We start from the raw sequence: 23659 nt of genomic DNA on the forward strand, positions 1-23659 counted from the left end.
GATGGTAAGTTCAGCTAAATGTCCTTCTTCACTTCGCATGGTAACACAAAGTGGTACTAGAATATGTACCAAGAATAAAGCTGGTTGTAACTCTGTATTAATCCCATCACAAGGTGTACCATATTCTATGGTATGTGGACGGGTCAGAGGATATCAAAAATATACTTTGGATGCCTTTCACCATCACCAGTCATCCAAAATTGACTCGCATTATGTTGATGGAGTTAGCATCACACATGGCTCTCCTCGCAAACACATCTGGTCATTGGCAGCTGGTTATTCTGAGTCCATCAAAAATAATCACATCGGATGTCCTTGTAATAATGGTGCCAAAGTCAAACCTGCACCATTTGTTAAGAATGATTTCTACTGTGAATCAGGTTTCAGTCATGGGCCACAAAACCGCTTTGCTTTGTCTGATCCTCTTTGGGACAAGAAAAAATGTAGAGGACAAGAAGCACCATGCTGCAACCGCCCTCTTCTCCCTTGGTTTCACAAGCCTATTGGATATACTACTACTGATAACATTGAGATGAGGGTATGCAGTGATGAAGCAATAAATAATGAAAACATTGGAATTGATCAATATGAGTTTTATGTCATGTAGACAAGAAACAAAACAGTTTTGAGTAGAAGTATAGCTAGTTTGGACATTTTAGTTTTAGTAACTTTATAGTTAGTTTAGTCTCTTTTTTGTAGTGAATTTTCATGATAGATTTAATCAAATAATATTAACTTTACATTATTGGGTGCAATGTACTTGCAACTGCATGCAAAATGGTTCAAGTAGCTAATAATAAAGGACTTTTACACAATAAAAGGAGAGTGAGAGACAGGATTTTCTTATAAATTTTGGCATTATGCAGTTAATGAGTTTTTTAAGTTGCTTAAACTAGTTTTTGGCCAGAATTCATCAAAATTGATGAATTTTATAATTTTTGATGTTTTTATGTTGTAGAAAGTTTGAGCAGATTCTGATTGAATTTTGGATTTTTTATGAATTTTTAAAGTTGCTTCATTTTGTCATGGGAACTATAATTCCTCTAATTCTATCATTAATAATTGTTCAGTTTAACATACAATTACCACATAGACAAGAGTACATTAGTACATAATACTGTACATGATGATCTATGCTATGACCATAATTGCTATAAAATATTAAAAGGTTATAAGGAACACACTAGGAAACAAGATGCATAATTATGCATCACAAACAGTCATTTTTGGCCAAATTTGCTGTGCATGCATGGGATATAATTTTGATCATAATCAACCCTGAATCAGTAGTCTGGTAGCCAGTCCCTTGCAAAACTTAGACATACTCTGCAGGACCTGGTTACCAGACTACTCGTAAGTTTCTACATCATTTAAATAGGTGCTCAGTAATTAGTGTTGATTTTTTCATGCTAATTATCATTAATTTATAGCTAGAAACTGTCATTAATTATCAGTATAATTTAAACTTTCAGTATTATTTGTTGCTACTTGAATCATCTTCCATGCATGCATTGCATCCATTAATATTAATCAGTGTTATCTATTTTATCTATTATGAATATTGACTACAAAAGAAAAGAGACTAAAATAACTATAAAGTTGCTAAAATGTCCAAACTAGCTATATATCTATACTTCTACTCAATATATGTTTTTTTTCTTGTCTACATGACATAAAACTCATATTGATCAATTCCAATGTTTTCATCATTTGTATCTTGATCACTGCATACCCTCATCTCAATATTATCAGCAGTAGTAAATCCAATAGACTTGCGAAACCAAGGGAGAAGTATGCGATTGCAGCATGGTGCTTCTTGTTCCCTACATTGCTTCTTGTCCCATAGTGGATCAGACAAAGAAAAGTGGTTTTGTGGCCCATGACTGAAACCAGATTCACAGTAAAAATCATTCCCAACAAATGGTGCTGGCTTGACTGTGGCACCATAATTACAAGGACATCCATAATGAACATTTTTGGTGGACTCAGAAAAACCAGCTGCCAATGACCAGATGTGTTTGCGAGGAGAACCATGTGTGATACTAACTCCATCAACATAAGGTGAGTTAATGCTGGATGACTGGTGATGGTGAAAGGCATCCAAAGTATATTTTTGATATCCTCTGACCCGTCCACATACCATAGAATATGGTACACCTTGTGATGGGATTGATACGGAGTTACAACCAGCTTTATTCTTGGTACATATTCTAGTACCACTTTGTATTACCATGTGAAGTGAAGAAGGACATTTAGCTGAACTTACCATCATATCCAGTTTCCCTAGTCTTGTCCATCCTCCTCCAACGCCACATAATGATCCCATGTCACAGTAGACTTGGATATTACGGTTGTTAATGGTTATGTGATACGTACCTGATTGACTGCTGGGATTGTCTTTCTTGATATCTGCACAAGATGAATACGTCTTCTTGCATGTTGTATAAGAAGATATTGCATCAGTGCAACTCTTGAGTGACTGTATTAGTTGATCGTTGACTTTATCTGAGCAGCTACATGATGACATAAGGCGTACACTCTCCTCAGCTACTTTTTTGTTACGCTTGGCACGAGATTCAATGGCATTGAGAGTATCAATGCAACTCTGGAGGGACTTGAGAATAACTTTTTGGATATTATTTTGGCACACACAGCTTCCTTGTTCAGCTTCTAACTCATTGCCAATGTCCTTTTGTTCCTCCTCTGCCTCCATTTCTTCTTTTAATGGTGCTTCTTGTTGTAGTTCAGTGTCATCGTCTGATGGCTCATCAGGATCTGATTCTTGTATGTTGTAGCCCTTTGGATCTGATTCAAATTGCCCAAATTCTGTTTCCATGCCTAGTGCTGTAAGGATGAACAGAGAGAAGATTCCAACGATTATTTTCATAATGATTTTATGAGTATATTTCTCTATTTGTGCTAGCAATTTCTGCTCTAATTTTATAGTCTAGCCATAAAGAAAATCATGCATCTGTTTGTCTAAATATGTCATAAAACTCACAATAAAATCTGTGATTGTAGAATGACAATACTTTCTGTACATTATTGATTTTGTTTTGATTTCTTTGTGGCCTTTGTGCATCTGTTACTATTTACAGTGGCATAAAATACACTTTGGGAAAGAGAAACAATATTCATACATTTTGTCAACAAAAATCTTCAGCATCAAATTATATGCATGGATTTAAAGATTAGAAAGATGACCATTATTTAATTTTTTATACTAAAAAAAGAGAAATTATATCAAGTTAGCAGAATCAGCAGATCAATACAAGACATTTTATTCAGGCACCTTACTAACGACTAACTAATGACAAAATAGAAAATCCATCATGGTTTTGTGGCCCATGACAAAAACCAGATTCACAGTAGAAATCATTCCCAACAAATGGTGCTGGCTTAACTGTGGCACCATGATTACATGGACATCCTATAAAGGGATTATTTTTGGTGGACTCAGAATGGCCAGCTGCCAATGACCAGATGTGTTTGCGAGGCGAACCATGTGTGATACTAACTTCATCAACATAAGGTGAGTCAATGCTGGATGACTGGTGATGTCAAAAGGCATCCAAAGTATGTTTTCGATATCCTTTGACCCGTCCACACACCATCTAATATGGTACACCTTGTGATGGGATTGATACAGAGTTACAGTCAGCTTTATTCTTGGTACATATTCTATTTCCACTTTGTATTACCATGCAAAGTGAAGAAGGACATTTAGCTGAACTTACCATCATATCCAGTTTCCCTAGTCTGGTCCATCCTCCTCCAACACCACATAATGTTCCCATGTCACAGTAGACTTGAATATTACGGTTGTTAATGGTTATGCGATATGTACTTGATTGACTGCTGGGATTGTCTTTCTTGATATCTGCACAAGACGAATACGTCTTCTTGCATATTGTATAAGCAGATATTGCATTCGTGCAACTCTTGAGTGACTTTAATAGTTGATTGCTGACTTTATTTGAGCAGCCGCTACATGATGACATAAGGAGAACACTCTCCTCAACTAATTTTTTGTTATTTTTAGCACGAGATTCAATGGCATTGAGAGTATCAATGCAGCTTTGGAGTGACTTGAGAATAACTTTTTGAACATTTTTTGGCACACACAGCTTTTTTGTTGAGCATCTAATTTGTTGTGAGTGTCCTCTTGTTCCTCCTCTGCCTCCATTTCTTTTTTCAATGGTGCTTCTTGTTGTAACTCAGTATCATCATCTGATGGCTCATCAGGATCTGATTCTTGCATGTTGTAGCCAAACGGATCAGATTCAAATTGCCCAAATTCTGTTTCCATGCCTAGCACTGTAAGGATGAACAGAGACAAGAATTCCCCGATGATTTTCATAATGATTGTATGAGTACTTTTTCTGATTGTGTTATAGCAATTCATGCTCTAGTTTTATAGTCTAGCCATAGGGGAACTCATGCATGTGTTTGTTTAAATATGTCATAGAACTCACAATAAAATTTGGTCTTTTATTGTAGATTGATTATACTTTTTGTACATTATTGATGTGTCTTAATTTCCTTATGGCCTTTGTGTATCTTTACTGTTTACTGTGGCATAAAATATATTTAAAAAATTTCTGAATATGAAACAATATCCATACATTTTGTCAACAATAGTCTTCAGAATTAGCCAAAATTTTCAATAAGTATATTCCAGGTAAACTACAATTATGTACCCAGATGGAAAGATCAGGAAGATGGCCATTATTTTTTTACTAAAAAAGAGAAGCTACATCAATTGAGTATGCAGAATCAGCAAATTCACTACATGACTAACATTCTAGTCAGACACCTAACTGATGATGAGATAGAATATGCATCAAGGAAAAGAGAGGGAAAAGCAAACAATGAAAGAAAAATAAACAAAGAAAAAAGAGAAAGAAGAAGCAGAACCTAAGAGAGAGAACCCAATATAAACAAGCTATAGCTCAAAGAATCAAAAAATGAACTAATTACATTTTGTATTCTTGTCATTACAGCATGTAGATAATAATGAGCTGTTGTTTGTCTTTGAGAAGGTGTACTCAAAATTTCAATGTGTGTCTTGGGTTAAGAATCCCAACCCCCAACAGGATATATCTGACAGACTTCGTTGATCACAAGGAACAGCTTGCAATTTGTATCTCAGGCCTGAAAAAATGTGGTCAAATTTTATATGGCAACCCACTTAAACCTTATTTGCCTGAATCACTTTTTGCTGATTATAAAAAAGGAATTAACACAACGAATGCATCATTTGCTAAGCTGTTTGCTGATATTTTGGCTGTTGATTTATTAGACTGATGTGTTTTTAAATTGAAATTTAATTGTGGTCATTATGATTATTACAGCTGGGGCACCCCAGATATCACTTTTAATAATAATAATAATAATGATAAAAAGAAACAATTTAGTGTCTATTTTTAGTCATTTAGTAATAATTGTTTTTCATCATTATCTGGTAAAAGTTTACTTAAGCATTTATTTTGATTTTCTTTTTGTTTTGTTGCTGTGTCCACACTTAGTCTTTTGTAATGCTCAAAATAAAAAAGGAGAATCAATCTGTAAGGGTAAATGAACAATCACTTCGGGTGTGCAAGTAACTTACAGTGATAGGGTTGAAAGGCCAGTCATTGTCCATGTCATTGCCTTAGCTCTTTCTGGGTGATCAAGAGAAAATACACCAGCTAAACCAACTACCTATTATGACATTGTAATAATCAAGTAGTACAGAATAGAGCATAAAGAGTTATAAATCTTATTTTTTGCATTAAACTACATGTTTGACAAAAATCACTAATAAAGACAAATTTTTCTATTTTTATAATTTTTTCTGATACATATTTATGTTTTTTTATGTTGTGTAGAGTTGATTCCAATCAAGTTTGGATTTTTTATAAATTTTTAAAAGTTGCTCAAAAATTGAGCAAATGACCAACCAAAGGCTATATAATAGCCTTTGGTCAATGGCCAAATTTTGTCGAAAATGGCTAGGAGAGAATTTTCCATTTTTATAATTTTTTCTGATACATATTAGTGCTCTTATGTTGTGTAGAAAATTTGAGTTGATTTCGATTAAGTTTAGATTTTTTATGAATTTTTAAAATTGCTCAAAAATTGAGCAAATGACCAAAGGCTATAGCCTTTGGTCAATGGCCAAATTTTGTCAAAAATGGCTAGGAGAGAATTTTCCATTTTTATAATTTTTCCTGATACGTATAAGCATTTTTATGTTGTGTAGAAAATTTGAGTTGATTTCGATTAAATTTAGATTTTTTATGAATTTTTAAATTGCTCAAAAATTGGGCAAATGACCAAAGGCTATGGTTAATGGCCAAATTTTGTCAAAAATGGCTAAGAAAGAATTTTCCATTTTAATAATTTTTCCTGATACACATACATGTTCTTATGTTATGTAAAAAAAATTGAGCTGATTTTGATCAAGTTTGGATTTTTTATGAATTTTTGAACTTTCTCCAAATGCCATGAACTGTATTGTAGTGCATGAAACATGCTGTTTAGGGATTAAACCCTGACTTGAGGTGATTACACACTCTTGATTGAATGAATAGGTGTAAAGTAGTCTAGTCATAAGATATTCAAATAAACTGTCTTACAACTTACTGCGAAAATGAGAATTGCAGCATTACAAGACAATGTCAGAATTCCACCACTTATGCCTATAGGTCATTAAATGTAATAAACAATCTATAAAAGTATATTATTATACCTTCAGATATTGGATAAGTTGCTTCCACTGCTGCTTCGTAATATATTGGCATAGATGCAAATGAGAAAGTATAAAATAAAGAATAAGTAATGAACAAGTTGACAGGATTGCTACTGCCCCAGCCATATATAGACAATGCAAACCATAAAACAGAGAGTGTGGTCAAACTCATCAGCACAAGAAGTATAACCTTGAATTTCCTTTGAAACCTGTAGCATTATAAATAATTATAATAATTTAACAATTTGTAAAAATCACAGTATAGAGTATTTGTGCTAAGGCATAGTAGGTACAACCAAGGCCAAGCCACAAAATTTACAATATGCACACATCATGAGACTAAGACTATACTATATCAGTACTATGCAGACACAACTTTTCCTTGTACATGTACCACAAAGCCTTCAAGAAAGGTTTCATAACTTTCAACCAACCTGTCTGCTAATAATCCAGTTATTTGACCACTGATGCTTCCAAGAATTGCTGAAACAGCTCCCATCCAAGACGTGCTCCTTAGAAAACTCCAAATAGAGTCTACCTTTACTTTGTCGTTGAATCCAGAGGAAGGATTTAAAATGACAGACAGTACAGACTGGAAACCACTAAAGAATTGGGAATAACTGAGCTATTAACATATAAACAACTTGCAAAAAAAGAATTAAGAATTATACAAAATTATAAATTTAAATAAAATATAAGCAACTTACAAACTTCCTCCCATTACAATTCCTCCACTTAGTACAAGGACTATGTAGGAATGGTTACGTAGGAGCTCCTTTAATGATTTCATAAAGTCAACTCGTTCTTCTTTAGCTGATACACTAGGAGGAGTAGGTGGGTGAGGAGGGAAATAAATGCTGAAGAATATCGCAATAAATAGACTCATTTCTGCTTGCACTATCAGCATAGTCCTGATGCTGTACTCTTGAGTTAGATACGGATTCATTATAAAGCCCAATGCTACTCCTAGACTTTGAGAAGTCACGGCCACAGCTGTGGCAAATACTCTCTCTTTAGGAGAAAACCATATGGAGCTAATTTTAGGAGGGAGTATCATGACTGGTAGTCCTACATATCCAATCAATATGTGCCCCACATGTATCAGCCAGACCCAGTCTGAAGCATTTGGAGCATAAGGAACAAAGACACGCATTGTACAACCCAGTGCTAATATCCAAGCGCCACTGACGCCGACAACTCGGAGTCCAAATCGTTTCAGACACCACACAAAGGGTATAGTGAAGAGGATGAAGCCTAAAGAACCATATGCTGTATAAAAGTAAAGAAATAAATCTATAATAATCAGTATAAAAATCTAAGTCTGCCTTAATGTAAAATATACGGGTTATAATACATGTAGTATATGTCAAAGTTCCATGGTATTTACTTACATGTAAATGCAAGCTAAATGCATTATAAAAATGGAGAATTCTCTCCTTTTTACCACTTTTTGGTATTACATGTATATCTACAATGTATCCTACAGTTAGGGCCCCATAAAACTCTCACTTGAAACTAACATAATCTACAAAATATCATTAATATTTTTATTAATTAGATCTATAGATCTCTACCTGGTAACAGAGTCACTTCAATGGCAGTTAATCCATATGCTTGCCACGCTTCTATGGCTATTGAACCAAAAGTCGCCCAAGAGACGTTCTGATGAGCAGAGAGTAGAGATATGGCCGTAAGCACATAATATCTCCCAAAGTAAGTCTTGTAATTCTCTTTCCTTTCACTTTCCATTGACTAGACGACAAAGGACTAATGGCGCTTATGGCATGCTTATTAGTCTCGCGTAGCCAGCCTAATGCTTATGGCCACACTCCCGGTCACACCTAGATCTAGACTGATTATGAAGATGCAATTTTAGTCTAATAAGCACCATAATTTGCATCTGCTGCTGTGCAGCGTGATAGAGAATCAGTTGACACGGCAAACCAGATTTTGTCTAGCTGACGTTCAACAGCCTTTGTTACTCCTGGATACCTGTGACCAGCCCCCATGTTCAGTGTAGAGGAACTCAAATCAAAGTACTGCTTGCCAACATCATCAGTGATAACTAGCCCATTACCATGAACAATGCAATTTTGTAGTGAAGGAGAACTAGACTATTTGTAGTAAAAAGTCATGGACTATATACCTTAAGCCTACTATTTTTAGCGTATACTAAATTTAGCTATATTAGCAAGAGAGCTTTAAATCGCTAAATTAAATAGACGCCAAAATAATAATTATTCATTATAATGGTTTATTATTTATTGTTAATTTGGTTAAAAACACTAAAATTAGTAATGCTAAACATGACTTTTGCTGATTTCGCTAAAATTAGTAGATGCAAATAATAGTAGGCTTAAGGTATTCATCTTCTTGGATCAGTAGTAGGATTAGAGGTATAGAAGTCTATACATAAATATTGTAGAGACAGACAGACTAGATCTATGACTAATGTGGGCGGCAGGCCTAATTCAACTTAGGTTTAGTAGCAGACCTTTATTAGCAGACCTTTATTAGCATAGGCAGCCCCTCCCACTTGCAAAATCACTTGTGTTTACACAAAGCTGCTATGTAATTTGCATTTTGTGCTCAATACAAAAATTACTTATTTTGCTTGAAAATTTTTTACGCTTTACTTTAGATTGTCATTGCTATTAGTATAATGAAAAGTCTAGGTTCCGAATGTATACCAATGGCCCAAGAGGTTCGTATTTCACTGACAGTGATTTGCATCAGCATCATTAGGTTACACTTGAACATTATTACTACTGTAAACGTAATTGTTCTTTCAGTCGGGAATTTCTAATGGTTAGGGAAATAAAATGAGCAATCATTATAAAGGAGGAAAGATGATACATTTATTAAAATAATCTCGAAAGTCAAAAGTTGCAATCATAGAATACAAAGTCATCAAGCCATTACAATAAACAAACAATTCTATTACTAAAAGTTACCTTCACAAATAGGACAATAAAGTAACATAAAAGGGCAAGTTGCGCATAGCTTTACATTTGTTGATAGAAAAGCTTTGAGAATAGAAGAATTGATTGCCTCAGCTCATTGTTGAAGTAAGTAGTATCTTAAAATTTTTATGCTATGATTAATTGATATAGTATCAAAGTAATATAATGAACATAAGAGGCAAGCATATTCTGTTATGCTTATCCATTGCTGTAGCTGCCCACGTGTCCAATTTGACTAACAACTACAACACTGGTATTGGTATGTTTTGTAGACATAATATTAATAGCTGTTTTGATATATTCACTAGAACCTACTGATAACAAAGGATTCACAGATTGTTGTAAGTGATTGTATGTAATATTTATTTTTTACATTAATTTTTTCATTAGCTATTTCTCATAACTTTGGTGAAATGACAAATGCAACCACTTCCCCCACACCATTAATACCTGGTCGGAACTATCACATAACAGCAACAGTGACTATAAGTATGTGATACAAAATTAACATTGGCATAATTATCAATTACTTTTTAAGAAAAACCAATTCAATGGGCTATCCTGCATTTCATTGTGAAACGTAAATTTAAGAACTATGCTAATATAACTTTTATTGATGAAAAGTTTAATTTCTGTGATATTTGGGTGTCTTTCTTCAATATGCACTGTCCAATAGAACCTGGAATATATAATTATAACTACTCAGAAATATTGCCCCAGCTAATGTGGCCAGTCAGTATTGATACAACAGTGCATGTACTGGTAATAACTAATTTATTTTATAGGGTCTGTATTACAGTAAAGTTACTATTTATAATGAGAACGGAGAACAACTTTTGTGTATGATGAAAGAATTTGACATCAATTAGATTAGAACAACATTGAGTCTTCATTTTTATGTACATTTGTATGTTCTGTTTTCAATGTTGCATAGAAATTTAGAGCTCATTCTGATCAAAATTGTTATATTTGTTTCAGACATTATTTCAACCATATTTATCACATTATGTGGGGATGGTACACTGTTCAAAAATTATGCACTTTGCCTTAAAAAGGAGTTTGTCTTGTATACTGACAAATCTGAGTCAAAGACTATAAAGTTTATCAGAGTTACGAAACTGTAAAAGAAGCACCAAAAATACTTTAAATAATTGTTTTGTACTATAAACAGCTTATAGATTATACCTCACAAAGTAATCATAGTTACATTATGAGTGCATTATGTTTCCATAACATAGTTTATGCAAACATTATTAGCTACATAATGATTGCTGCTTTATTTGAATGCTGGAGCGTAGCTTTTAAATGAGCTCTTACTGTCAACATGTTTATTTTGTTAATGTAGGGAAACACATCTTATGAGCAATTTGTTTATCAGTGTAGATAATTAGAGAGCTTGGCTAACTGGAATGCAAAACATTCAAGTGTATGAGTAAAATTCATTATCCTGTTTCTCTCAGTTGGTACTAGTAGTCTTTGCATTGACTGGATCTGCTAATCATTACAAAGGTAAGTGGCTATACTATGTACATGTACAGTAGAGTAGACACTCTCTATAGCAGGTATTAATTCTTAGATTAAAGGCATTCTGTGATACTTATATATACACTGGTAGATGGGGCAAGGAAAATTATGCTAGGGATAACTTGGAGCATAATAGAGCAAGTTATTAATACTGGCATGACTGGTAAAGTTTCTGGCCCTATACCCCTGGCCACATGATTTCAATTCAATATATGGCAGCCTGGTGAGGTACAAGTACTAATACAACAACCCAACTGCTTATTACCCACCCACGCAAGCGTAGTGAGTCAAATGACTTTAAGGCTGTTCTATTTTCCAGTGACTCAAAGTCACTGGAAAGATTTTCAGATTCTGACATTATTACAATATTACTTTTATTAGAATTTTAACAGATGCATGTACATGTAACTTGATAGTTGATATTTGAGTAAAGCTTACACTATGAGCATAGTAATGAGCATAATTGGATTCATTTCAAAGCATAATCGAGTGGAATTTGGGGCAGTACCAAAAAGCATAATTTGCCTATAGCCCTACTGGTAGACTACTAATGACTGTTAACAAGGTTTGGAATGTGTACTTGTACTATGTACATGCTGCACGTAGAGTTGCCTGTATCCTAGCAAAATTATACTTTCAATTCATGTACATTTAGTCCTGTTGCTGTGAAGATTTCATTTCCATTTTCAGATTCTGGCATTATTACAATATTACTTTTATTACAATTATAACTGATGAATGTACCTGTAATTTGATGGTTGATATTTGAGTAAAGCATGAGAATGTATGATTTAAGGTTTCAGGCTGGAGGGTTTATAGGTCCTTATTGTTATTTGAAACAGAGCTAGCTCTGGTCCATTGACAGTATGTCTTTCTACATGTTAGTGTGTGTATGAGCATGTACAAAGTGACACTGATCCTTAGCTAGTCTGTTCATAGCTTTCTCTCCTACTAATTTTAAATGGTCATTGTTTATATTTGATCATCACCTTTTCATTATTTTATTCATTTATTTTATAAGTCATTTTTGGGTGTATGTTGGGTGTATAAAATAGAATCACTTCTATGGATAGAGCCAGTTAGATTATTAATTCATTTTTAAAGTGATAATGTTTGCATAGTAACATGTCTAGCATTCCATAGTACTACTATACATTAACTAACCTTTAGTGGCACTTGTCTAGCATTCCATAGTACATTAACTAACCTTTAGTGATGCCTCATGAGTAAGCAGTTTAGAGTAAGCATTCTGTAATTAGCTCATACCCACCCATGCATATCAAGTACCTTGTTTAGTAAACAGTTTGAAGTCAGAAGATGGTGATCTGGTTCTTTCTATTGCTGCATTATGTATCATGTCAGCCATTCTTTGGTTCTCTTCCTCCACGTCCAAGTACTGGTCAGTTATTGTTTTTATAACATAGTGACTATATTAGGTAATGGTTGAACCAATTAGGTGTGAGGTTGTTTCTTGGTGAGGAGAATGTGACTATTGCTAATTTCTCAATGATAGCTGCTGGTCTGTTTCATGACACTGATATAGATGAGCCTGGTAATGCTGTTGGAGTGAATGGCAGTCCTGATGGTCAGAATGATGGTTTGTGGTGTCAGAGTTCTCTTAATCAGAATATGATAGGAACATGGTATTATCCTGATGGAACAACTGTACCATTGGGTCCTGGTAGTCCTCTGTTTGCTAACAACACTGCTACTGGTCAAATTGGTTTGTTAAGAACTGGAGGAATAGCAAGTGTTCAAGGACTATACAGTTGTGTTATACCAAATGAAGAAGGAATCAATCAGACACTGTATGTTGCTGCTTATGGTAATACTGATTTCCTTATGGATGGTGGTAAGCAAGTTCAATTTAATATTGCATAATTTATCCTTTTCATTATATACAGAACTTCCAACTATTGATGGTAGTAGTTCCTCCTTCCAGCTCCTCTCATCAGTTGATGCTGATCCTCCAGTGTTTAGTTTATCATTTAATGTCACTAATAGATCACCAACAATAGTCACTTGCTCTGTTGATAATGGAAACCAGTTTAATGTATCTGATAATGATCTGATACGTACTGTAACATTAGTTAATAATGATGTACAAGTACAAGTATCAGCAATGTTTAGAATGAGAGTGCCTGGTCTGTATAAATGTTTTGTTACTACTGACAGAATTACAACTACGCCTTTAGTATCTACTAATATGACAATGAGGAATGTTACTGGTAAGTATGCCCTATTTTTTCATCATATTATTATTTATGTTTTCCTTTTATAAGTAACTGGATCTCCATTAAACTTCACCTACAGTAGAGATAGTTTTCTCTCAGTTACACTAGGTTGGTCTCCCTCAGCAGTGATTAGTGCTACTCCTCAGTATCATGTCTTTGTTAATAACAGTAATGGTATTTTTATAAATGATAGCACTACAAATACTGAGCTGTCTCTCTCATTACGTCCTGATGATGAATATAATATTAGACTAGTAGCTACTGGTGAAGACTTACCCAGTGAAATAATTACTGTTACTGTTCTTGAAAGTACATGTAGATCTAAAATTATTTTTATTCATTTATAAATCCTTTTCTAGTTGTCAGTATTGATGTACAAGGGCCAGTTATGATACCATTAGATCATTCTTTTTTCTTTTCATTATCCTGTACACTGGCATTAGCTCCTGAAGTGAATGATACTATGATTGAAATGTTCTGGGCAAGTCCTGATCTCAATACCTTCAATTCTACAACTGATGGAGACATATTTTTAGATACTTTAGAGCCTACAATGATATCAGTTAATGATAGTGTTTTACATACACTTACTCTTAACTTCAGTTCATTGCAAGCATCTCAAGTTGGAGAATATGTTTGTAGAGCTCTAGTGGATGATGGTACTAATACTAGTAATGTCATAACATCAAATTATTCTGTATCTGTTCAAGGTATGTATAAACAAGTCATAATTATATTTACATTTTTGTTCATACAATGTAGTACCTACTCCTGTGGTCACATCTAGTCTCAATACAACAGGACGTATTTTTGAAAGCAATGAAATTCAGCTATTATGTATCGTAATTATTACTTTACTGGATGTTGATCAAACTGTTACCATTAACTGGTTTGGACCTAATGGACTCATTACAATGAATGATGCTAAGTATAGCATTAGTACTGGGGAGATCAACTCAACTACTAATGGAAGTAGTTTAGCATTCACTGCATCTCTATCAGATAATGGAACTGATTACTATTGTACTGCTAGTGTTGGACCTGCTAGTAATGTGAATGGGTTTGAACTGATTTTACCAGCTACTGCTATGTCAACTAATACTACTATTACAGTGGAAAGTAAGTTATCATTTACTAGTTTACACTTTGCAATCAATATTTTTATATGATATATACTTTATTTTTTTTAGTTGTACCTCTACCAATAATTTCAATTACTGATGTTGGTATTCCAGTAACAGGAGATTCATTCCAGTTAGTGTGTACTGGAACTGCACCAGCTAATGTATCAAGTATTGCTACTGTTAGTGTTCAATGGCTTCTTAATGGTACTGTGTTTACTGATGATACACTGGAAGGAGTCACTGTTACTAATAGTGGGTCTATGGCCACATTATCATTCAGTTCTCTTAATGCTTCTACTCATGAAAGAGATGATTATACTTGTGAAGCTACTCTTAGTATTCCTGATGTACCAACAACTAAAATAGCAAGCATTATGCACAGCCTTCAGACTTTAAGTAAGTGCATGTATAATCATATGAATATAATTTTTTATTTCCATTTTAGCTAATCCTGTTGTTATGATACGTTCAAGTCAACCTTATTTTGCTGGTCAAATCTATTCATTAAACTGTACTGTCACAATAGTAGCTGGAGTCCTCAATATAACATGGTTTAATAGCAGTGGAAATGAATTAATGGAAGGAAATGGAATAAGTTTTAATTTGGTGACTGTTTCTGATACTGTACAAAGATATGATTTGATATTTAATTCACTTGACTATTCAGATATTGGAGTATATACTTGTCAAGCTAGTCTTACCGTTGATAGAGGTGGTGGTGATCTATTTAATGGAACTGGATCTGCTAATGCAACTGTTAGTATAAGAAGTAAGTAAAATTAACTAGTTTCGCCATTTATAATTTACATTTGATTATTTAGTACCATTACCACAAGTATCTATATCTCCTGATGGTAATTCTCCTCTTATTCATGGAACTGTTAGAACTGTTAGCTGTTCTGTTGTTTTCACTCCTCCTTTACCTACTAATCCTGATGTCTCATTTACTGTCTTCAAAGATGATGATCAAGTATCATTTGAGAACAGTTCCAGGCTAATAGCAGTTCAGACTGGAACTACTGGTGCTCTTACCTTTCAACCACTCAATTTCTCTGATGCTGGTAATTATACATGTACTGCTACAGCAAGAGATAATGCTAATAATCCATTAATAATACCAAGCAGTGCTTCTGATGAATATATTGCTACTGTACAAGGTAATTTGTCTTAAAATAAAAGCAATTGATTTTTATGCATGTTATATTATTTTATAGCCATTCCTGTTCCTAATATCACATTCACTACTACTACTGGTAGATCACTGGGAGAGAGTTTAACTCTTAATTGCACAGTTAATGTGCTAGATGACCTATACAATATTAATGCTACTAGCAGTATAGTAAGAGATGGAGAACTGATTACTAGTGCTACTGGATCTGGTGATACGACAGCAATGATTATGATTGATTCATTAAGGTCATCTGATGCTGGAGACTATCAATGTATTGTTAATATCACTCAACCTGATATAGACTATGAATTTAATGGAATAGAATCTACTGAAGTGATGCTAACTTGTATGTTGAAATAATTGAATATGTTTTATTTCTTTATTGTTTTCATAGTACCAACTCCTTCAGTTATTGTTGAGTATAATGCTACTGGACATTTAGTAGATGGAGAACTAGCAGAAGGACAGTTTCTTGATATTATGTGTATAGCTGACATCAGTCAATATATTGATACTAGTGTTAGTGTTACTATGAGTTGGAGGAGAAATAACACTGTACTGACCAATGGAAGTGATTTTACTATCAGTCCTCCAGTTATGACTAATAATCAGTACACTGGTGTGTTACGTATTAATAGTTTAAGAGATGAACTTGATAATGGTGCTAGTTATAATTGTTCAGTTAGTGTGACTCCTAATACTCTTTTTATATTAGCAGGAAATGATAATAGCAGTGCAGTTACATTAACTGTATCAAGTAGGTGAATTTATTAATATTCTTATTTTGTCATTTCATTTTTGATAGGGTTTGATATCAATCATATTGATATAAGTATCAATATTCCTTCTGTTCCTGTTGCTGGTGATGTATTCAATTTATCTTGTTTTATAGTTGTACCTCCTAATTTTGTTGAGAATCTTACTAGTGTCAGATGGACTTATGATTTAGAAGCATCTCGAGATGTGACTAGTGAAAACAATGATGCTACACTAGTACCTGTTGTTAGAAATGGAAATATATTCACCAGTGTACTTACACTAGATCCAGTGAAGACAACTGATGCTAGACAATATTACTGCTATCCAACAATTCTAGTATTTAACTATGTTGATCGTACTAACAGAGATTTAACTGTTCAAAGTTAGCATAACTCATTGTTGATAATTTATGTTGCATTCCTTTTTATATAGTATCTCCTCCCAGTGTATCAATAGTTGCTGATCCTCCAACTGGTCCAATATATGAGAGTACAGGTTACTTACTGACCTGTACAGCTACAGTAAACACTACAATAGTGAATACACCAGTAACTGCTAGTGTAGTATGGACTGATCCTAGTGGTAATGTAATACCAACTAATGAAGCAAGACGTCAAGTGATACCTCCAACTGGTAACAGTTTTTTAAGCATGCTATTGTTTCAACCTATTGATACTGGTCTTAATAATGATGGAGGAACATATACCTGTCAAATGATCATCAATTCTAGTAACTCATTAATAGCATCAAGTCAACCTACTGATACCCTTACTGTTACTGTTGAAAGTGAGTTTTATATTGTAAAATAGTGCTATCATTCCTTTCTCTCTTTTCCTTTTCCCATCTCTGTGTCTTATTCTTTTTCTCTATTTTTATTAGGGCTTCCTTCAATGACAGTAGATTTCTCATCAGTTGGTTTAATTGAAGTTGGTCAGAGTCTAACTATAACATGTACTGTAACAACAGTTGAGAGATTAGCTGTAACACCATTGATTACTTTCATTAAATTGAATGATACAGATATGGAAATGCTCTCTAATTTAAATAGGCCATACAGTATCACAACAGATGATACTGGTTCAGTTACTAACTATACTCTAATACTGGATCCAGTGAGGTTTGAAGATGCTGGAATGTATACATGTATGGCTGAGTTTAATGTAACTGGTTTTAATAATACCAATGATCCTAGCACTGCTACTTATGACTCACAAGAGGATAGTGATACCTTTAATTTACTGATAACATGTAAGTTAGCAACAGGAATTAACTGTCAAAATAATAATCAAATTTTTTGTAGTACCTCCTCCCAGTGTATCAATAGTTGCTGATCCTCCAACTGGTCCAATATATGAGAGTACAAGTTACTTACTAACCTGTACAGCTACAGTAAACACTACAATAGTGAATACACCAGTAACTGCTAGTGTAGTATGGACTGATCCTAGTGGTAGTGTAATACCAATTAATGATACAAGACCTCAAGTGACACCTCCAACTGGTAACAGTCTTGTAAGCATGTTAGTGTTTCAACCTATTGATACTGGTCGTAATAATGATGGAGGAACATATACCTGTCAAATGATCATCAATTCTGGTAACTCATTAATAGCATCAAGCCAACCTACTAATGCTACCCTTACTGTTACTGTTGAAAGTAAGTTGTTAACATGTGTTGTACATGTACTTAATTGCCACTCTCCCTCTATTATTTTCCTTTTATTATCTCTTCCTTTCATCAGGTCTTCCTCCAATGACAGTAAATTTCTCATCAGTTGGTTCAGTTGAAGTTGGTCAGAGTCTAACTATAACATGTACCATAACAACAGTTGAGAGATTAGTAGTATCACCAATGATTACTTTCATTAAAATGAATGATACAGATATAGAAATGCTCTCTAACTTGAATAGACCATACAGTATCACAACAGATGGTACTGGTTCAGTTACTAACTATACTCTAATACTGGATCCAGTGAGGTTTGAAGATGCTGGAATGTATACATGTATGGCTGAGTTTAATGTAACTGGTTTCAATAATACCAATGATCCTAGCACTGCTACTTATGATTCTCAAGAGGATAGTGATGTCTTTAATTTAACTGTTGACTGTGAGTTATAAATATTCTAAATTTAAATAGTTCATTTTAAAAATTTAGACGTAAAATATTTATTATTTAATAATTTTTACAGTTCCACCAGTAATTGTTACTATATCAAAGGAACATGATGATACATTATATGCAGGGACACCATTCTTCATTAAATGTGACATAATGTTAGATCCATTAGTTACTATACCAGTGGATGTCACTAATCAATGGACACGTGATGGTACTAATGTTCCTATGGGTTCATCTGATGCTACTATTACTGAGGATCTCAATATGATCAATACGTCACATTATAATGCAACATTGATGTTCAATCCATTGGATAATGCTGATGATAGTGGAATGTATACTTGTAATGTTGAAGTGACTGCTCCTAATAGTTACATGTATCTCAGGAATACATCAGCTAGTGCTAATACTGGTTCTATTACAGTTAATGGTAAGTAAATGAATTCATTGCAATTTTATCTGAAACCTTTCTGTAAACATTTCTGACACTACCAGTATTTTACATGTAGATCTACATGTAAATAATAACATTCCTTTGTATTTTTTCTTAAAATTTTTTTCCTCTAATTTCTTTTTCTTCAAAATCAACTTTTACTTCATTCTTTCAATACAGCTACTCCAGTGCCAGTAGTAGAGATAGTAACTATGGGTATTGCTGAACCTGGTGAAGAATACATGTTAAGTTGTACAGTGACAGTTGTTGATAGACTCATAATCTCACCAGTGATAACATGGACTAAGAGATCAGCTAACAATGCTATTAGTGTACCTCCAGTTCTTATGACTGTATCTAATGTAATGAGTTCTCTTTATTTGAGATTCTCTTCTCTCAATACTTCTGATGCTGGTCTGTATACTTGTGAAGCATTCATTAATGTTAGTCAGATATCCATTGTAGCAAGGAGTAATGACACATCAACCCTACCATTAGAAAGTAAGCATAATGATAACAGTGACTAATAATTTATTATGCATGCATAATTAATTAATGCATTATTCCTTTCATAATTTATTTTATTTTAGTTCCCATTCCATCTGTTGATGTGAATCGATCAAGAGAGAATGATTTCTTAGCCGGCAGTAACCTGATGCTAACATGTGATATCAGTGTTGATCCTAATGTTGATACACCATTCACTGTTGATGTAGCCTGGAACAAGACTGATCAAAAGATCATGAATAGTGATAATTTTAGAAATCAGAGTGATCCTAATTCAATGATGCTTGCTGATACAGATCGTGTTAATATCAGCCCTGTTATAATGAGATCAGGTTTCAATGAGTATAGATCAACACTTAATTTCACTACATTGAGCAGTATTGAGGATTCAGGAACATATACATGTATTGTTACTATAGTACCAGCTCCAGCTTATGAATATGTTCTGACTTCTGATACTAATTACATGAATGTTAACTTAACTGTTACTGGTAAGTAGATTTAACAAGTACCCAAGCAGATTTATTGTGTGATTAACCTAAATTTAAATTGTTTTAGATCCAACAGTTGGAACTTTTTCTGCCTTCCCTGACTCATTTCTGGGTCTGGAGACATCATGTCCTGATTCAGACCCATATGATAACTTCACTCTTACCTGTACTGCCACTAAACTAACCATAGTAATACCAAACCTGGTAATAGCATGGACACATAATGGTACAATAGAAACAGGTACTGTGACTACTACTGAAGAGAGTATGACTACCACTGTTACTAATACATTGAATTTCACCACCAGTACTGCTTCTGATTCTGGTACTTATAGATGTACTGCTAGTATTACTATACCTGATTCAACTGATATTGTTACTAATAGTGAGGAAAGTACTATGGTTATAAGACGTAAGTGAAAGCTAAGCAATTTGCAGACTTTTTTATTATTTCAAAACTATAGCTCAGAGCCTACCTAGTGCTGCAACTAATGTAACAGCTACTCCAGGAACAACTACTGCTGCTATATCATTCATAATACCTAACATTGCCTATACACCTGAAAACTACAGTGTTAAGTATACTGGAGCAATCTTACAAATAACAGAATCTTCCATCATAAAAATGAGTTCAAATATCATTGCTGCAACTAATAAAGAATTTATGATTATGTTGACTGGCCTTGAAGATGGCAACACTTATACATATACAGTTGATTCTACCAATTGTCTTGGTACCACTAGTACTATAGAGATGAGCTTTAGAACACTTTCATCAAGTAAGAATTTTACTTGCATAAAACTTTCCCACTCCCCTCCACTTTCTCAGCCTCAATTTAACTTATCTTTCTCTCTCTCTCTCTCCTTCTCAAATAAACATTACAGTGCCAGGGGCTCCTCCAATGAATTGTGCTAATATAACATTTCTACCAAGTAATGTCACACTAAACTGGACTGCACCAGCACTAATAGATCAAAATGGAACACCAGTTGGTTATAGTTTAACATGTATGAATACTAATGGTGTATCAGTCAATGGATTGAGCCCAACACGATCTTCAACAAACACAATGTTCACTATTACTGATGTTATGCCTTTTACTGGTTACACTTGTGAGCTGTCATTTATTAATGTAGTAGGAGAAGGACCCTCTACCCAGTGTACATTTGAAACAGCACAAGATAGTAAGTTACTGGTGCATTATTGTGCATGTGCATTATTATGTGCATGTACATTTAGTACATAGTAAATTAATGCATAGTAAGTACATTAGTATATGTTTATTATTATTTAAAGTCATAGTTGCATTTTTCTACAATAATTATAGGGCCAAGTGATAGTCCTCAAAGTTTCACTTCAATACCTAATATAACTGATGTCACTTTTACATGGACTAAGCCAGCTACTCCTAATGGAATAATCATTGAATATTTACTGAATGTCATCAATCAAAATACACTGACAAGATATAACTATACAATAGTTGTATCTGTCAATCAAACTACAGTGATACAATTAGTTGATGGTTTCAGTCCATATCAGAATTACACTGCTAGTGTTAGTGCTAGTACAATCATTGGAGCTGGACCAGTGGCTACTACTGCAGGAAGAACACTACCAGACAGTAAGTATATTATTATGATACATTTATTAAAATACAATACACAGTTCCTAGTTCACCTCATCTGGTAGTGTCTCCAGTTGTCATTAATAGTTTAACAGTAGCTTATACTGTACCAGCTCTCAATGAAACTACTATCAATATAACATGGAGTCCACCATCTCATCCTAATGGAGAAATCACTGGATTTATTGTTAGAATAGCTACTGATGCTATTACTAGCCCTAATAATGTCTCATTTGTGCCTGGCAAAGCATCATATTCTCTAATATTTGGAGGATTAAGTTAGTATCTAATGGCAGTAGATATTGATAATGCATATTTTACAGAGATGAAGATACCTTATTATGTTTCAGTTGTAGCAGTCAATCAAGTTGGTGAAGGAAACTCAGCCACTGCTATTGTCTTCACTAAAGCTGACAGTAAAATATTTTATATGTAGATGAATGAATAACTTAATGTTATTTTATGTGCAGGTAGTGTTACAGTATCACCATCAAATGTACAAGCAATGAGAATAGGAGATACAGTAGTGTTATCATGGGATCCAGTGACACTAGAAGAAGCTAAAGGATTCTTTGTATACAGTATCAGATTAACTCCTGATGATGGTAGCACTAGCAGTACATTAAGACAAACTAATACAAGAACTATATCAGTAGCTTATGATACCACATCAGTTAATATAACTGATACTGAACCACAGTTAGCTTATACTGTGAGTATTAGCGTATTGCTGTTGAGTGATGTAGGACTAATTGAAGGGCCAGCAATTTACACTTCCCTAACAAGTTAGTTCTAAAGCTACATTGTGCATGTATAACATTTGTGTACAATTTTACTTAAAATGGTCTATTGATAGTGCCACCTACAAATATCAGTAGCACTGATGATGGTAGTGTTCCTTTGGTAGCAGTGATAGCGCCAACTGCATTAATAATGATTTTCTTTTTGGTGGTGTTACTCATGTGCATTGTTATTATAGTATTATACAGAAAAAAATCCAAAAAGTTTGACATAAGGTAAGAAAATGTAATACTTACATTGCAGTATCTATAATACATTATATAGTAAAGACAATGAGCTCAGTGTAGCACCTAATGCAGGATATGGTTTAGTGACAATTGCTAATGCTTCTGCAGCACAGTAAGAATTATTTACTCTATTAAAAGCTTCTATATGACATTTTAAATAGAAATAATGAAGGAATGTATGAGAGGATCGATGAATACGTGTATGAACCAATAAATGATAAAATAGTGCAGCAAAAGGAAGAGGATACTCCAATTGTAGGAGATAGTGTTGATAGTATAGCAATGGCTAACTGTCCTGCATATGCTACCAGTCTTATTGCTGCTCCAAGTAAACCTAGTTTATGATGTTCACCTCACAAATGTGTTTTTGTTATTATCCTATATTAGTTTCTAGTCCCAATCAAGGAGAGACAAATGAAGAGCAAGATGTTGATGAGTATATATGAAGATATGTCTTAAAGTGCTTTAATTGATTTATAAATTGGACCAAGTGTGATTTAAATAATAATTAATAGTGTTGATGCAGTTTTAAAATTATTTTAAAAAGTTTATGCTATTGCTCACTCACTAATCCCCTTTTATGATAACTCTTGAGTATCAATAGTTCTCATAAGACATGCACAAATTAACACTATGTCTTCTAACAATATTATACTAAGTATTATGTTGAGTAGAAAAATTAATAGAAGACATTAGTCCATAATACTCACACATCCATAATACTCATTACTCACACACACACACACACATGTATTATAATGATGTATAATGATGTTAAATGCTTTTGTCATAACTTTAATGGTGTTTTTATATTGCGAAAATGTGTTGTAAAATTTTGATACGGTCTCCCACACAGGGTAGCCTAGTGACTTTTGTCTTCCAATCATGGCACAGCATAATCTTTTTGCTAAATCTTCCTGAAGTGAAGCACCTGTAATGCT

At 33.9% G+C, this 23659-nt stretch overlaps 5 protein-coding genes across 7 annotated transcripts; 4 read left to right on the plus strand and 1 right to left on the minus strand.

The window, feature by feature from the left end:
• Nucleotides 1-5345: 5345 nt before the first annotated feature.
• Nucleotides 5346-8602, minus strand: LOC105313025 (disrupted in renal carcinoma protein 2 homolog). 3 transcript variants are annotated; one of them, XM_019997579.1, is made up of 7 exons: nucleotides 8308-8602; nucleotides 7441-8002; nucleotides 7168-7335; nucleotides 6734-6942; nucleotides 6624-6683; nucleotides 5612-5699; nucleotides 5346-5565 (listed from the first exon to the last, which is right to left on the minus strand). In XM_019997579.1, the coding sequence occupies exons 1-7, from the start codon at nucleotides 8480-8482 to the stop codon at nucleotides 5427-5429; spliced, it is 1401 nt and encodes a 466-aa protein (XP_019853138.1). In that variant the 5' UTR covers nucleotides 8483-8602; the 3' UTR covers nucleotides 5346-5426. The 3 variants fall into 3 exon arrangements, with proteins under 3 accessions (XP_019853138.1, XP_019853139.1, XP_011404429.2); XM_019997580.1 differs by having other exon boundaries at nucleotides 5612-5703; nucleotides 6628-6683; nucleotides 7441-7987; nucleotides 8308-8600; XM_011406127.2 differs by having other exon boundaries at nucleotides 5612-5703; nucleotides 6628-6683; nucleotides 8308-8597.
• A 1258-nt stretch (nucleotides 8603-9860) lies between these two features.
• On the plus strand, nucleotides 9861-10681 carry LOC109582700 (phosphatidylglycerol/phosphatidylinositol transfer protein-like). The gene is made up of 5 exons (XM_019997572.1): nucleotides 9861-9955; nucleotides 10005-10037; nucleotides 10087-10185; nucleotides 10235-10428; nucleotides 10482-10681. Exons 1-5 carry the CDS (start codon nucleotides 9862-9864, stop codon nucleotides 10563-10565), a joined length of 504 nt encoding a protein of 167 aa, XP_019853131.1. The 5' UTR covers nucleotide 9861; the 3' UTR covers nucleotides 10566-10681.
• A 1854-nt stretch (nucleotides 10682-12535) lies between these two features.
• Nucleotides 12536-13948, plus strand: LOC109582689 (uncharacterized). Its single transcript, XM_019997558.1, has 4 exons — nucleotides 12536-12619; nucleotides 12677-13072; nucleotides 13125-13448; nucleotides 13503-13948. The coding sequence occupies exons 1-4, from the start codon at nucleotides 12538-12540 to the stop codon at nucleotides 13799-13801; spliced, it is 1101 nt and encodes a 366-aa protein (XP_019853117.1). The 5' UTR covers nucleotides 12536-12537; the 3' UTR covers nucleotides 13802-13948.
• On the plus strand, nucleotides 13927-19591 carry LOC105313029 (titin-like). Its single transcript, XM_019997559.1, has 14 exons — nucleotides 13927-14164; nucleotides 14217-14573; nucleotides 14645-14974; nucleotides 15024-15347; nucleotides 15400-15735; nucleotides 15793-16095; nucleotides 16144-16506; nucleotides 16555-16890; nucleotides 16941-17294; nucleotides 17388-17756; nucleotides 17809-18165; nucleotides 18251-18619; nucleotides 18702-19061; nucleotides 19245-19591. Exons 1-14 carry the CDS (start codon nucleotides 13927-13929, stop codon nucleotides 19589-19591), a joined length of 4743 nt encoding a protein of 1580 aa, XP_019853118.1.
• Nucleotides 19592-19644: 53 nt separating this feature from the next.
• LOC105313030 (phosphatidylinositol phosphatase PTPRQ-like) lies at nucleotides 19645-23285 on the plus strand. The gene is made up of 12 exons (XM_019997582.1): nucleotides 19645-20062; nucleotides 20130-20474; nucleotides 20527-20841; nucleotides 20948-21247; nucleotides 21391-21687; nucleotides 21732-21968; nucleotides 22014-22106; nucleotides 22161-22475; nucleotides 22547-22706; nucleotides 22756-22830; nucleotides 22880-23046; nucleotides 23106-23285. The coding sequence occupies exons 1-12, from the start codon at nucleotides 19720-19722 to the stop codon at nucleotides 23162-23164; spliced, it is 2706 nt and encodes a 901-aa protein (XP_019853141.1). The 5' UTR covers nucleotides 19645-19719; the 3' UTR covers nucleotides 23165-23285.
• Nucleotides 23286-23659: the final 374 nt, after the last annotated feature.

Source organism: Amphimedon queenslandica, unplaced genomic scaffold, assembly GCF_000090795.2.
Source record: "Amphimedon queenslandica unplaced genomic scaffold, v1.1 AMPQUscaffold_13363, whole genome shotgun sequence".
Taxonomy (NCBI): domain Eukaryota; kingdom Metazoa; phylum Porifera; class Demospongiae; order Haplosclerida; family Niphatidae; genus Amphimedon; species Amphimedon queenslandica.